Here is a 14,835-nt window from a genome sequence, read left to right as displayed (position 1 = left end):
TGCCAGCATTTATTGCCCATCCCTAATTCCTCTTGAACTGAGTGGCTTTAAGAGTCAACCACATAGCTGGAGTCATATGTAGGCCAGACCAGGCAAGGACAGCAGATTTCCTTCCCTAAAGGACATTAGTAAACTAGATGGGTTTTTACAACAATCGACAATGGTTTCATGGTCATCGTCAGTTTTGGTCTCTTTATCTGAGGAAGGATGTTCTTGCTATAGAGGGAGCGCAGCGAAGGTTTACCAGACTGATTCCTGGGATGGCGGGACTGATGTGAGGAGAGACTGAGTCGGTTAGGATTATATTCTTTGGAGTTCAGAAGAGTGAGGGGGTATCTCATAGAAACCTATAAAATTCTAACAGGATTTGACAGGGTAGATGCAGGAAGGATGGTCCCGATGGTGGGGGAGTCCAGAACCAGGGGTCATAGTCTAAGGATACGGGGTAAACCTTTCAGGACTGAGAGGAGGAGAAATTTCTTCACCCAGAGAGTGGTGAGCCTGTGGAATTCGCTACCACAGAAAGCAGTTGAGGCCAAAACATTGCATGTTTTCAAAAAGGAGTTAGATATAGCTCTTGGGTCTCAAGGGATCAAAGGGTATGGGGCGAAAGCCGGAACAGGCTACCGAATTGGATGATCAGCCATGATTATAATGAATGGCGGAGCAGGCTCGAAGGGCCTACTCCTGCTCCTATTTTTTATGTTTCTATTAGACGAGCTTTTAATTCCAGATTTATTAATTGAATTCAAATTTCACCATCTGCCGTGGTGGGATTCGAACCCATGTCCCCAGAGTATGGGCAATGCATTAATAGTCCAGTGACATTACCACTACGCCACCGCCTCCCTGATAATATGCCATTAACATACGTGCAGAGTTTAGTGTATACAGAAAATATTTCAACCGAGTGGACAGGACTCTTGCATGTATTCTAAATGGGAACCAAAATAAAACTGAAAGTTACATTTTCAAATCCACCAAAATAACAATTCAGACCAAAGGTTGAGAGAATAGATCGCATTTCAACACTTCAACAACTCGTATTACAATACACCTTTAGCATACAGAATGTCCCAAGGCAGTTTGCAGCAAAGTAAAAAGCCAACTAATGGGAGACATATTAGGAGAGGTGCCTAAAAAATGCACTTTCATAAGATTTTTAAGGGTGGACGGAAGGGTAGAGAAGCAGGACTGTTTACGCAGGTAGCCCCAGAAGATTGTTGCACTAATGGTGGGGCAAAGATCGGTGGCATGCACAAGAAGCTGAAATCGGTGGACCAAAGGGTATGGGAGATGATGCAAGACTGCAGAGGGATTTGAAGACCAGGACAACACCTCAGATCATCTACTAATCAGAATTATAAAATTATGGATGGCTATTTTGAATGGGGTTGCGGAACACACCAAATGTAAAAATAAATTGTTTCTTTACAATCACGAGCATGAAAGCAATATGTCTCTAACATCTTCCGAAATATATACCATAAGACAATTTTTAAAGCTGCGTCAAAACTGTGAGTTGGGTACACACAGAAATGTGATCCTTCATACATAAAAACTGAGACCCTTTCTCCCACCATGCAACACAAAAGTGAGGCATCCAAAGAGATGCACTTCTACGCACAAATTGAGATTCACATACACATTAAATTCAAAACCTCCCTCTTCCTCTACCCATTCTCCTCTGCCTAAAGATTCCTGGGCATGGAGAACTAGATAAAGGCTGATTCCTAATTGGTTCAAAAGGCTGCTCCCTAATTGATCAAAAAGCATCAGTCAAGGAGCAACCTTTTCCCTAAAACATAGTCATAGAGTTAGACAGCACAGAAACAGGCACTTCGGCCCATCGTTTCTGTGCCAGCCATCAGGCACCTAGCTATTCTAATCTCATTTTCCAGCACTTGGCCCGTAGCCTTGTATGCTATGGTGTTTCAAGTGCTCATCTAAATACTTCTTAAATGTTGTGAGGGTTCCAGCCTCTACCACCCCCTTCAGGCAGTGCGTTCCAGATTCCAACCACCCTCTGGGTGAAATGTTCTTTCCTCCAATACCCTCTAAACCTCCTGCCCCTTACCTTAAATCTATGCGTCCTGGTTATGAACACCTCCGCAAAGGGAAAATGTTTCTTCCTATCTATCCTATCAATGCCCCTCATAATTTTGTATACCTCAATCAGGTCCCCCTTCAGCCTTCTCTGCTCTAAGGAAAACAAACCTAGCCTATCCAGTTTCTCTTCATAGCTGAAATGCTCCAGCCCAAGCAACATCCTGGTGAATCTCCTCTGCATTTTCTCCAGTGCAATCACATTTTTCCTATAGTGTGGTGCCCAGAACTATAAACAGTATTCCAGCTGTGGCCTAACTAGCGTTTTATGCAGCTCCATCATAACCTCCGTGCTCTTATATTTTATGCCGTGGCTAATAAAGGCTAGTATCCCATATGCCTTCCTAACCACCTTATCTACCTGTGCTGCTGCCTTCTGTGATCTTGTACACCAAGGTCCCTCTGTACTTCCTAGGGTCCTACCATCCATTGTATATTCCCTTGCCTTGTTAGTCCTCCCAAAATGCATCACCTCAGACTTCTCAGGATTGAATTTCATTTGTCACTGCTCCGCCCATTTTACCAGCCCATCTATATCGTCCTGTAATCTAAGGCTTTCCTCCTCACTATTTACGACACCAATTTTCGTGTCATCTGTAAATTTATTGATCATACCTCCTATATTCAGGCCTAAATCATTAATGTTCACTACAAACAGCAAGGGTCCCAGCACCGATTCTTGCGGCACACCACTGGTCACAGGCTTACACTCGCAAAAACAACCCTCAACCATCACCCACTGCTTCCTGCCACTTAGCCAATTTTTGATCCAAATGCCAAATTGTCCTGGATCCCATGGGCTCTTACCTTCTTAACCATCCTTTCATACTTCTGCACGTTTCTATCATATCGCAATTTGCATTGTTCGAATGAAAAAAGACCCAATTTCTCAGACCAGACAGCATCCTAGTGAATCTGTGCTAATACTTCCTTAAAGCCTTAATATCATTTTTCTAGTATTGCAGCCCAATACTTATATCTGAGCGTTTATCAAGGTTTATATAACTTTATCATTGCCTCTTGGCATCTGTCAGGTGCGCCCAATTCATACTCCACAAAGCAGCTAAATGAACAATATTCTTTCTAAAATTGCAACTGTGCTTCCAATCTCTACATGCCAGAATGGAGATTCACCTACTGGTCTTTTTTTTCTCTATTTGTTCATTGGATTAAATTCAGGCTCCTAGTTGGCACTGGTGATTGGTGCTGAATTAGAAACATGGCCATGCTGTGCCTATGGCCAAATTTAGTTTCTTTCTAATGCAGAAATTCTTTTTCACACGCAGTTTCATAGACGGTTATGTGCATTTGAAGGAATATTACTTGCTTTTACAATTCTTCAGTTGACCTATCAGTCTGTCCTTCAGAACGGGCGGCACAGTGGCGCAGTGGTTAGCACTGCAGCCTCACAGCTCCAGGGACCCGGGTTCGATTCTGGGCACTGCCTGTGTGGAGTTTGCAAGTTCTCCCTGTGTCTGCGTGGGTTTTCTCCGGGTGCTCCGGTTTCCTCCCACAAGCCAAAAGACTTGCAGGTTGGTAGGTAAATTGGCCATTATAAATTGTCACTAGTATAGGTAGGTGGTAGGGAAATATAGGGACAGATGGGGATGTTTGGTAGGAATATGGGATTAGTGTAGGATTAGTATAAATGGGTGGTTGCTGGTCGGCACAGACTCGGTGGGCCGAAGGGCCTGTTTCAGTGCTGTATCTCTAATCTAAACAATCCTAATATCCCTCTTTCATGATTGAAAACATTTATTTGTGAACCACTACTTCTGTATTAGTTTTCAAATAAATTTCCTGTTCATGCCCAATTACACTTTAGGTCTTTCATACCGTTTTGACACCAGACTCAAGTATAAATGCTGTCATTACAGTGGCTGCACTATAAAATGATCCCTGTGTACAATATTTACTCAAAACATTACTAACATGATAAATCAATACAAAATCATCTGGTGATTCTTTTACACCCTGAGCTATCACCTTGCACAAATGAATATTTTCCAAACCAAGTATTAATCTAATATAATAATCAGCCCTATTTTTGTGCCAAACCAACTCAGTTTGCCTCAACATGTTCAACCAAGGTTCAAGCAGGCTTGTAATTGATGATAATCTGATTACCATTTCTTTCCTTCTTATGTCTGGCAGAACATCATGTTTCTTTATAGCAGGAATGCCAAACCAATTTTACGAAGAATCGCATGAAAATATAGCTGTTAGCCTGTAAAATGAAGAAATACCCAGTGATCCATGAAAACTGCACACAAGTGGATGTCAGACAAGGACATGACTGAGATCAGCCATGACGCCATCGCCTTAAGAAGGTGCATAAATTTGACTCGTGTTCTGTTAAGTTTAGAAATTTGAGATGTGATCTAATCAAGTTGCTTAAATGATGAAGGGATTAGATTGGGTAGATAGAGAGAAACTACTTCCCCTGATGTGGTAATCCAGAAAATGGGGCATAATCTTCAAATTAGAGCTAGGCCATTTCAGAGTGAAATCAGCAAGTACTTTTTCCACACAAAGGGTAGTGAAAATCTAGAACTCTCTCTCTCAAAAGGTTGCGGATTCCTCAGTCAATTGTCAAGACTAAGATGATTAGATTTTTGTTCGGTAAGAATATAGATTAAATGCGGGTAAATGGGTATTAAGTGTTACGGAACCAAAACTTGTAGGTGTAGTTAAGATACAGATCAGGCATTATTTAATAGAATGGTGGAACAGGCTCAAAGGGCTGAATGGCCTATTTTTGTTCCCTTGTTCCTAAGGCTAAACAGCTTGTCATTGTCGTTAACTATTATACTGTTGTTAGGACTCCATGTTTTACGGCTTATTTCACACCTTTGAAAACTAGGTAAAAAAGGAGAAAAGAACAAAAGTTCAATGTAATTCGGAGAAAGAAACTTTGCGACATAATGAAAAGTTGTGTAGGAAGTCATCAGTATTTATTCAGTGCATTAACCACTCTTCCTTGTCCAAATGCTCACAGTGAAGAACATGGACTCCCAATAAGAGGTTCTAGTTCTCTGCTGACCATGGTGGATGTATAAATATACATTAAACTCAAGATTGCCTCCTTCCACCTCTTTAATGGAAATACTCATGTAATATAGGAACAAGAGTAGGCCATTTTGCTCCTCAAGTCTGTTCCATCATTCAGTTAAATCATGGCTGATCTGTATCTTAGCTCCATCTACAAGTTTTGGTTCCATAACGCTTAATACCCTTGTCTAACAAAAACTTATCCATCTCGGTTTAGAAATTTTCAATTGACCTAACTTCAATAATTTTTTGGCGAGTTTCAGATTTTCACTACCCTTTGTGTGACTAAGTGCTTTCTGACATCACCCCTAAATAGTCTAGCTCTAATTTTAAGGTTAAGTCCCCTTTTTCTGGGCTCTCACACCTGAGATACCGTTTCTCTCCATCTACCCTATGAAATCATTTCACCATCTTAAACACCTTGAATCGATCACCCATAATCCTTTATATTCATGGGCTCACAAGTTTACTCTATGCAAGCTATCCTCATAATTTAACCCTGTTAGCCTTGGTATCATTCTGGTGAATCTGCACTGCATCCCCTCTAAGACCAAAATATCCTTTATGAGGGCCAGTACCCCAGAAGGGGTCTAACCAGAGCTCTGTACGGCTATAACATTACTTCCAGCCTTTGCATTCCAGCTCTCGAGATAAAGCCCAACATTCCATTAGACTTTGCAATTACTTTTTGTGCCTATCCACTTGCTTTTAGTAATTTCTGTGGGTTCACAACGAAATCTCTCTGTTCATCCACAGTTTCTAGCTTATCATTTAGAAAATACCCTGATCTATCTTTCTTAGTTCCAAAGTGGATGATCTCACATGTTGCCCACATACTTCTTTTCCAACTTTCTGCTCACATTTACACTATTTACTATGCCACCCAACTTACTGGTGTCAACAAACTTAGATATACAGCTCTCCATTCATTCATGCAAGTCTTTCCTAAATATAGTGGAAAACTGTGGCCCCAGTACAGATCTCTGGGGGACACCACTTGTCGCATTCTACCAATTTGAGTACATATAGATTATCCCTACTCACTTTCTCTTAACTCCTAACCAATTCCCTTTTCTAACCAATAGGTTGCCTCCAATTTCATGTTCTCCCATTTTTGTTAACAGTCTCTTAGGTGGAACCTTGCTGAATGTATTTTGGGAGTCCATATAAATAAGTCTGATGTGGAACCATGTTAAATGATTCTGCTTTTGCCATTTGCAGTTCCTCTGGAACTAGTTTTTCTTTCTCTTATTGTCCATTACCACCTTTTTTCTTTTGCCTTGCACCATAATCCCTTTTGTCATTTATCTCTCCTGCTTTCCACCTAATCACACACCTTCCCCTTTTGTTCTTTCCCCTGAAGCCCTTTCCCTGCCTCTCTACTTGCTTAAAACCTGGTACATCTCTAGCTTTTTCCAATTCTGATGAACGGTCATTTATCTGATACATTAATTCTGTTTCTCTCTTTGCATATGCAGGCTGATCTGATGAGTATTTCCAACATTGTTTTTATTTGATACAAAGTAGCTGTTTAGCAAGTCTGCCATTTCCTGACTGCCAATTACAATATCACCTGTGTCGACATAACAAGGCATACATTACTCATAGCCACCTTCTTTCTCTTAAATATAGTTGCAAAAACTTTTAGTGTTGTCCTTGATATCCCTCACAATCTAGAAAAAAGAAACAAGATCCTTGAATGGAGATGAAGCTTATGCAGGTGAAGTCATGCATTCATGCAGCGCTCCAAATATAAGCCCTTTTCCAGCATTTTATTTCAATGAACTTGCATTCAGGCCACATCTCTAACTTAAACTGATCTTTTACCATAAAATGGGAATGTCCAAGGGCATATATGATTTAGATACAACACTACCATATCCAGAGAAAACCAAGATAAAGATAAGAAACACTTAAAAATGAGATCCAACTCCCAAGAAGAATGAGGCACAAAACTCCTCATTAATACTACAACAAATGACTGCAACAATGATAGGGCCAGGCAGCTAGTTATACAACTTGCTTGCATTGTTCCCATTAGACTGAAGGAAGGCCTCTATACATATGCAAAGCATGTACCCTGTGTGCTTCCCTAACTAATGGCAAGATTTCGAATGGCAGATAAAACGTGACAAAATATTAGGATTTTTTACACTGAACATTCAAAGTTAAACTTTAAACACCATGCTGCAGTGCTAATGATGTGAAACTACCTTAAATATGCAATTTCCCATTCAATGCCAGACTACACAATGATGTCATTATAACATCCTTACACTACATATCAACAGATGTGTCGCATAACATTGATATAAAACCCCACGAGCTTGAACCAAAACCAATTCACGGAAATGCTAGGGTCAAGTGAGGAGGGGTCAAAGGAGTTCCCTCTTCTTGTTTGACCACAACAGGTTTAATTCTTTCTTAAAGTGGATGTACTGGCCAATTCAGTAGGTGTTTGATTACTTACTTGCTATGATCATAACAAGAACCAACTGGACAGGTTTTCTTGAGTTAACAAAGAAAGAGGTTAACTTTATTGTACCTAAACTGAACTAATAAAAATAATAAACATGCCTACTTTCACTCACACACAGATACACTAGAGGTTTCCACGCACACAAATAGGTTACAGAGTGGGGAAAGGTAGATTGGTTGAGTTAGAGTCCATAAAAAAAGGCATACAGTCTGTGGAGTTTGGCTTCCAGCTGAATTCAGTGGTCCTGAGGTTTTTAGTTGAAGAGGTAGATGACTGGTTCGGTGGGTTTCTTAGAGAAAGTGATGCTGATGATTTCCTCCAACGGGGTTTCTGACTTTAGCTAGAGTATGCAAAGGTGGTCAGTCAACAGGCAGGATTTGAAAGCTTTCAAGCTGGAATGAACAGAGAGAGAGGAGAAAGAGGGACCCCCACGTGGGTCTGCATGAGTCAGGTGTCAAGGTTCAGTTGCTTGTCTACTCTCTGCTGCAGAAAACAAGCTTAAAACCACAGATGGGGAGGGGCTTGCCACATGACAGGCACTCAGTCATTCAAACATAGAAGTCAGCAGTATTTCTCTCTTGCTAATACACAGGCAGTATTCATTTGGGCAGTATTAGTATGGTTTCCACTTTTTCACAGAAATGTTGGCCAGTTTTGATCAGCTATCATAATTCAAACATCTACCAAGTCCTTCTGGAAGAAGAAATATGAAAATTGAGGATCAAAGCTTGGCACCGTTTTTTACTTCCTCACTTTTCTATACTCCTTTCCCAAAAGTTGTGATACAGTTCTATGGCAGGAGCAGGCCATCGCCAATTTGATGTGTGAACCTTTACAATGAGAATCAGCATTCTGCTTGACAGTGGCAGGTACCTCAGCCAAGCCTGATTCTTTTGTCACTTGTTGTCCACTTCGCAGTAAAAGTCATTAAAGATCAATATAAGAAAGCTAGGTGACTTTTATCTTTCCCACCCCAGGAATACAATGGCCCTTTTTAACAACTGCATGCACTGCCTGACATTAACTAAAGTCGGCATGATTTAGCAATCGAGCTTTGGGGTCTCCTGATCTGTACAGCTCATTAGCACAATATGGATCCAGTTACTCATTGTACCATCTGAAGAGCAGTTATGGTTTTCTCACAATTTGCTATCCTACTTTGATCTGTCTTGATACTGTGATGAACAAATTATTTTGTCACCATAAAATAATGCTTTATTCTCTATCTAGAATATTCCTGCTTTCTTATCTAAACATGGACAAAAGAGCTGAACTTAAGAGGTGAAGTGAGACTGATTGCCCTGGATATCAAAGTAGCATTTGACCGAGTGTGGCATTAAGAAGCCCGAGCTAAACTGAAGTCAATGGAAATCAAGGGAAAAACTCTCCACTGGTTGGAGACATACTGAGCACAAAGGAAGATGGTTGTGGTTGTTGGAGGTCAATCATCTCCGCCCCAGGACATTGGTACAGGAGTTTCTCAGGGTACTATCCTAGGCCCAACCATCTTCTGCTGCTTCAAAAATGACCTTCCTTCCATCATAAGGTCAGAAGTGGGGATGTTCGCTGATGATTGTCCGATGTTCAGTACCATTCACAACTCGTCAGATACTGAAGCAGTCCCTGTCTATATGCAGGAAGACCTGGACAACATTCAGGCTTGGGCTGATAGTAGCAAGTTAACATTTGTGCCACACAAGTGCCAGGCAATGACAATCTCCAATAAGAGAGAATCTAACATCTCCCCTTGACATTCAATGGCATTACGATCACTGAATCCCCCATTATCAAAATCCTGGGGGTTACCATTGACCAGAAACTGAACTGGACCAGCCATAGATACTATGGCTCTAAGTGCAGGTCAGAGGCTGGGAATTCTGCTGCGAGTAACCCACCTCCTGACTCCTCAAGGTCTGTCCACCATCTTTAAGGCACAAGTCAGGAATGTGATGGAATACTCTCCACTTGCCTGGACGAGTGCCACTCCAACAACATTCAGGAAGATTGACGCCATCCAGGACAAAGTAGCCTGCGTGATCGGCATCCCATCTACCACCTTCAACATTCACTCCCTGCACCACCGACACACAGTGGCAGCAGTGTGTACTATCTACAAGATGCACTGCAGCAACTCACCACCTTCCAAAACCGCGACCTCTTCCACGTGGAAGGACAAGGACAGCAGGCACATGGGAATACCACCACCTGCAAGTTCCCCTACAAGTCAAACAGCATCCTGACTTGGAAATATACCCCCATTCCTTCACTGTCACTGGGTCAAAATCCTGGAACCCCCTCCCTGACAGCACTGTGGGTGCAACTGCACCAGATGGACTGCAGCACTTCAAGAAGGCAGCTCACCACCACCTTCTCAAGGACGTTTAGGGATGAGAAACAAATGCTGGTCTTGCCAGTGATGTCCACATCCCATAAAAGAATAAAACAAAATTTATGGGCAATGTTCAGGCTAGAATTATTTCTATTAAAAGTTTATTGAACGTGTACAACAAAAGACACAGATGCTGCCATACCTGCTCTTCTCCGGTACTTTCTATTCTCATTTCTGAGTTCCAGCTTCTGCAGTATTTTGCTCTTATCTTATAGAAATTCAATTATGCTGTTTTGAATATCCTGGTCCATAGCAAAGATTGCTATTCTCAGCAAAGACTCAGACTACTGTGTCTTAATATGTCAAATGCCCCAAGTCACTACAGTTAGCATTACACCTACCACGCAGTGAAGGAAACCGCACCTGCAGCACAGAGGTAAAATCTCTAAAATGACTTGTATATAAATTATTACAGCAGTAGATAATATGAAATGCATTGGCTAAAAACAAAATGTTTATCCAGTTTGAACCAACATGGACTTGCAAGAATGATGAATTTTCTGTACATTCAACCAGCAAAGGACAGGGCTAATCCAACAATAACTTACTGTTCCAGAAGTTGGTCACATTTTGCGAGGGCATCCTTTTCTGCTTCAACAGCTCGGTCCTTTTCTGCAACTGCATTGTCTCTTGCTTCTCTCAAATTTCTGAATTAGTAGAGAGTTAAAAAAAAAACTTCAGTAAATGCGAAACAAATGTGGAAATCCACCCCCATGTGTGTAGATTTATTTTCTTTCAACAACTCGTGGGTGGCACTGTTTTCCTATAAGAAATACAAAGATTTTCAACCTTTGTTCATACCAAATTTGGTGTAGAGATGACTGATATAGTAAATCATAAAATAATATTTAGAACCACTGACAAAAAAACGACCAACATTATTCGAATACTCCCTCTCCCTTTTATTCACATGAAGGGTGAGAAAATTTGAGGCCCTATGAATATAAAATTCAGTTTGATAGAGGCAATAAGGCAAATTAGCAGAGAAAATAATATTGAAAAATAACAGGTACAGCCAATTGCATACCAAAGTAAATCCAGGGACACTGAATCTATATGTAAACACCAAGAAAAGAAGAATAGAAATTTTAGTCACACTGGAAAAGCTGTTCAGGTTCATTACCCCCCACACTCACTATCCAAGCACCCATGACCCTGTCAAGATTGGTAACTAAAATGGTCTACTGCCATTATTACTGTATCATCTTAGATAGCAAAAGCATAGATGGAGGTAGCCCTGTTACATAAATAACTCAACCTTCATTACGTGAGGCAGTGAAACTCTTCAAAATTAGGGATTTTGCCTCTGATCAAAACTACCAGCAGTGACAAATATAAACAGCGTACTGTGGCAAAATTTGGTGTTGCAGGACTACTTGGTGAGATGACCACTAGTCCAGCAAGGCCCTTGTTGGCACTGTTATTTTTATTTTTTTTAATTTTAAGATACAGCACTGAAATAGGCCCTTCGGCCCACCGAATCTGCGCCAACCAAGAACCACCCATTTATACTAACCCTACAGTAATCCCATATTCCCTACCACCTACCTACACTAGGTGCAATTTACAATGGCCAATTTACCTATCACCTGCAAGTCTTTGGCGGTGGGAGGAAACCGCAGCATCTGGCGAAAACCCACGCAGTCACAGGGAGAACTTGCAAACTCCACACAGGCAGCACCCAGAATTGAACCCGGGTCCCTGGAGCTGTGAGGCTGCGGTGCTAACCACTGCGCCACTGTGCCGCCCCTTAGACTGTTAGACTGGTCTGAATTTCCACTCGTTGCAAGTGTTCCAAAGTTGCAAATATAGTTTAGTAATAATTACACATGGATGTAATCAATCATATGTGGCAGCATCAGTGTGGTGTAGGCATGAATCTAACACAAGTGCAGTTTCCCACTGTTGTCAAATCAACTCCAAGCATAAACAAGATAGAAGCTGTTACACTACATTAGAAATAATACAAAAGGAGTAAAAGTGTGGATAATCACAGATGTGAACCTGCACCCCTAGTATGTACATTTTCTCCGATAAAATCGATTAACCTTTTTCTATAAAGCAGTTTGTTGGTATAGACATAACTAGTACCTCAGCTGATACCCCAAAAAAGTTCAAAAAAAGGACATAATGGCCCAGATTTTGCAATAATAATGGAGAAACTGTTAGCATTCACTGTCATTACTCCACTGAAACTGACAGTAACTTCTGGAATCCACACATGTAAAATCTGGCTACCCGACCCGAACCCGACTAAACCCAAGTACATGTGTCGGGTTCGGGTCGGGTCTGGTCTGTATTTGGCGTCCAACAATCGGGCTCGGGTCGGGCTGGACTGTACTGTTTTGTTTAGTATTGTTTTTGTTTTAGTCTATGATCTTCTTCTGTTTCAAAAATATGTTTGTTATTTTCGGGTTGGGTCAGGCATTTAAAAAAGCTAAAGGACTCAAGCCCGGGTTGGCTTGGCAGCTGCCGGGTCGGGTTTTAATTTTATACCCGAGCCAGGTTTACACACATGCACAGAATAATGTGGAAATCCAGAAGTTGCTGTCAGTGATTCTATGCTTCTCCAGATGGTGTACTGTTAAGGCACTGCTCCCAATTAAGGACAGTGGGCAGACTCCCAAAGCTGCTGGGCCAGTAAGAGGCCCTCCAGCAGGGAAGGAGCTGCAGCCTGCCGTTGCAGGTAAGTGAGAAAGATGACTCCTTCATTTAGAGGTGTCTTCTCAGCACTTATAAAAGATTTATTAAAAATGGCCACAACTTTCAGGCCACCATTGTGGACAGGAAACTCCTTCACAGGGCAGCCTGTTGCTGCAGCTATGATCAGTTGGTGGGGAGTGCCTCAGTCATTCTGGAGTGCTGGCCCTCCAGACTGCTGCATTGCAAGTTGACTGAAAAATTCCAATCCACTTCTGATAAACGGTCTTAGTTGGCCTTTTAATGACCTTAACTAGCTACCCGCCACTTGTGGGCTGGTAGCCGTGCCGTCCCCAATCCTGCATTCCCCAAAATGGCTTGGGGCTGGATGGTGCCCACTGGCGACGCAAAATTACGTGCCCATCCACCTCCATTCCCACCCCCATATCAGGGTGAAAATCCTACCAGCAGAGTCTAAACCAGGAAGTATAAACCAGGAATTACAGAAAATGAAAGGAAGATTGGCAAAGATAGGATTATGAGAGAGAGATAAAAGAAAGAGAGAAAACGTTTTAAGAAATTTTATTTTTTAAGATCTCAAAACTGATTAAATTCTGAAGGAATAGGAACCCACACAAGTAAAGTTAATATTTCAGAGCCAGAGAGGTTACTTGGCAGCAACTATGACTGATCATGCCACTAAAAATTCACTTACTCCTGAATGCCCCACCCTAACTAAAGGCCTGCTCGGGTCTGGAAAAAACCCGACCCGAACCACATCGGACCTGAGCCCGGCCCGAGTCCTTCCATTTTTCCCCGCGCCCAACCCGACCCGAGCCTGACCACCGGAATGTTTACTTTCTCCAGTTGACAGCATTTGTTTTACATCCATAGTGCACTCACTGTACTTACCACTTTTGGATAGATGGAATGGAAGGAAGCTGCAGCATGAGCGCGATGACGTCATAGAGACGCTCACTGCGCAGACCCAGAGTCTGTGGAGTCCGGATGCACGTTTCCCTCCTTGACGTCCCGGAATCCCAGTTCAGGCAGGCTTTTCAAATTTTGACGCTTACTTGCTCAACTTCCCTCTTCCTCCCAGCAGACCCAGACCCGGCCCGACCCGACCCAGACCCGAGCCCAAAAGCTGGACCCGGAAGAGCGACCCAACCCGACCTGAACCTGACACGTGTGGATAAAACCAGGAGAAGAACATAACTTTAAACTGAGCAAGCCATGAGCAAAGGAATGAATTATTTGACTTACAGATCGAACTGCCACATAATGCAGAAAATACAGACTTGATACAAAACATTCAAAAAAGACAATGCCTGAATATTGCAGTCAGTGGCTAACCAACACTACTCACCATTCATTACACTTACAGCAGCCCTGGGCTTTTGAGCTGCAACTTACGGTCACCAGGAGTCTGAAACAGTGCGGCACTCTCTACAGAGGATCTGGGGCATGTATGAGCCGGCAAGCAATAGAGTGTCTCTTCAACTAATCAGATTGAAGAATACTTACTGAGGCACGCAAAGTCTGAACCAGGAAGAGTAAGCTAGACTATGTAATTTAATGTAAAATCATGCAGAGAGAGAGAGAGAGAAAGGAGAGACGAAGAAAATATTTTAATTTTTATAAAATATCCAATAATTAAAATCTGAAAAAATGAGACTCCACACTTATAAAAGTACATTTTTAGTGTCTGAGAGGTTGTTGGCAGTAATTAAGACTCATCAGATAGCTAAAAATTCACGAGCACTTGAATGGACAAGCCCTAACTTTTTCTGGTGTTGAGAGATAAGGAGGATTAAGGCCTTTAAAGGATTTAAACAGATGAGAATTTTAAATTGGAAACAGAGAAGGAGCAGCAGCCAATGCACAGCAGCAAAGATAGGATAGATGAAAAACAAAGACTTACATTTATATAGCACCTTTCATGGCCTCAGGACATCCCAAAGCACTTTACAACCATTGAAGGACTTCTAAAATGCAGGCACTGTTGTAATGCAGGATATGTGACAGCCAATTTGTGCACAACACACTTCCACAAACAGCAATGAGAAAATGACTAGATAATTTGTTATCTTAGGGATGTTGCTTGAGGGATAAATATTGGCTCGGGCACGAGGGGGAGCTTCCCTGACAGGACCTATTCTAGGGTAGG

General features: G+C 41.9%; 1 protein-coding gene across 7 annotated transcripts in view; it reads right to left on the bottom strand.

The window, feature by feature from the left end:
- Nucleotides 1-14,835, bottom strand: part of pibf1 (progesterone immunomodulatory binding factor 1) — a 155,849-nt gene that overhangs the window by 96,954 nt on the left and 44,060 nt on the right. For all 7 annotated transcript variants that reach the window (XM_068034294.1, XM_068034298.1, XM_068034295.1 and 4 more), the window contains one exon: nt 10,574-10,672. In XM_068034294.1, coding sequence (XP_067890395.1) covers nt 10,574-10,672 — 99 coding nt within the window. The remainder of the gene's footprint in view (nt 1-10,573; nt 10,673-14,835) is intronic.

Source organism: Heterodontus francisci, chromosome 6 (genome assembly GCF_036365525.1).
Source record: "Heterodontus francisci isolate sHetFra1 chromosome 6, sHetFra1.hap1, whole genome shotgun sequence".
NCBI classification, from domain to species: Eukaryota; Metazoa; Chordata; class Chondrichthyes; order Heterodontiformes; family Heterodontidae; genus Heterodontus; species Heterodontus francisci.
The sequence above is the reverse complement of the archived record's forward strand: the minus strand, read 5'-3'. Positions and strand labels throughout refer to the sequence as shown.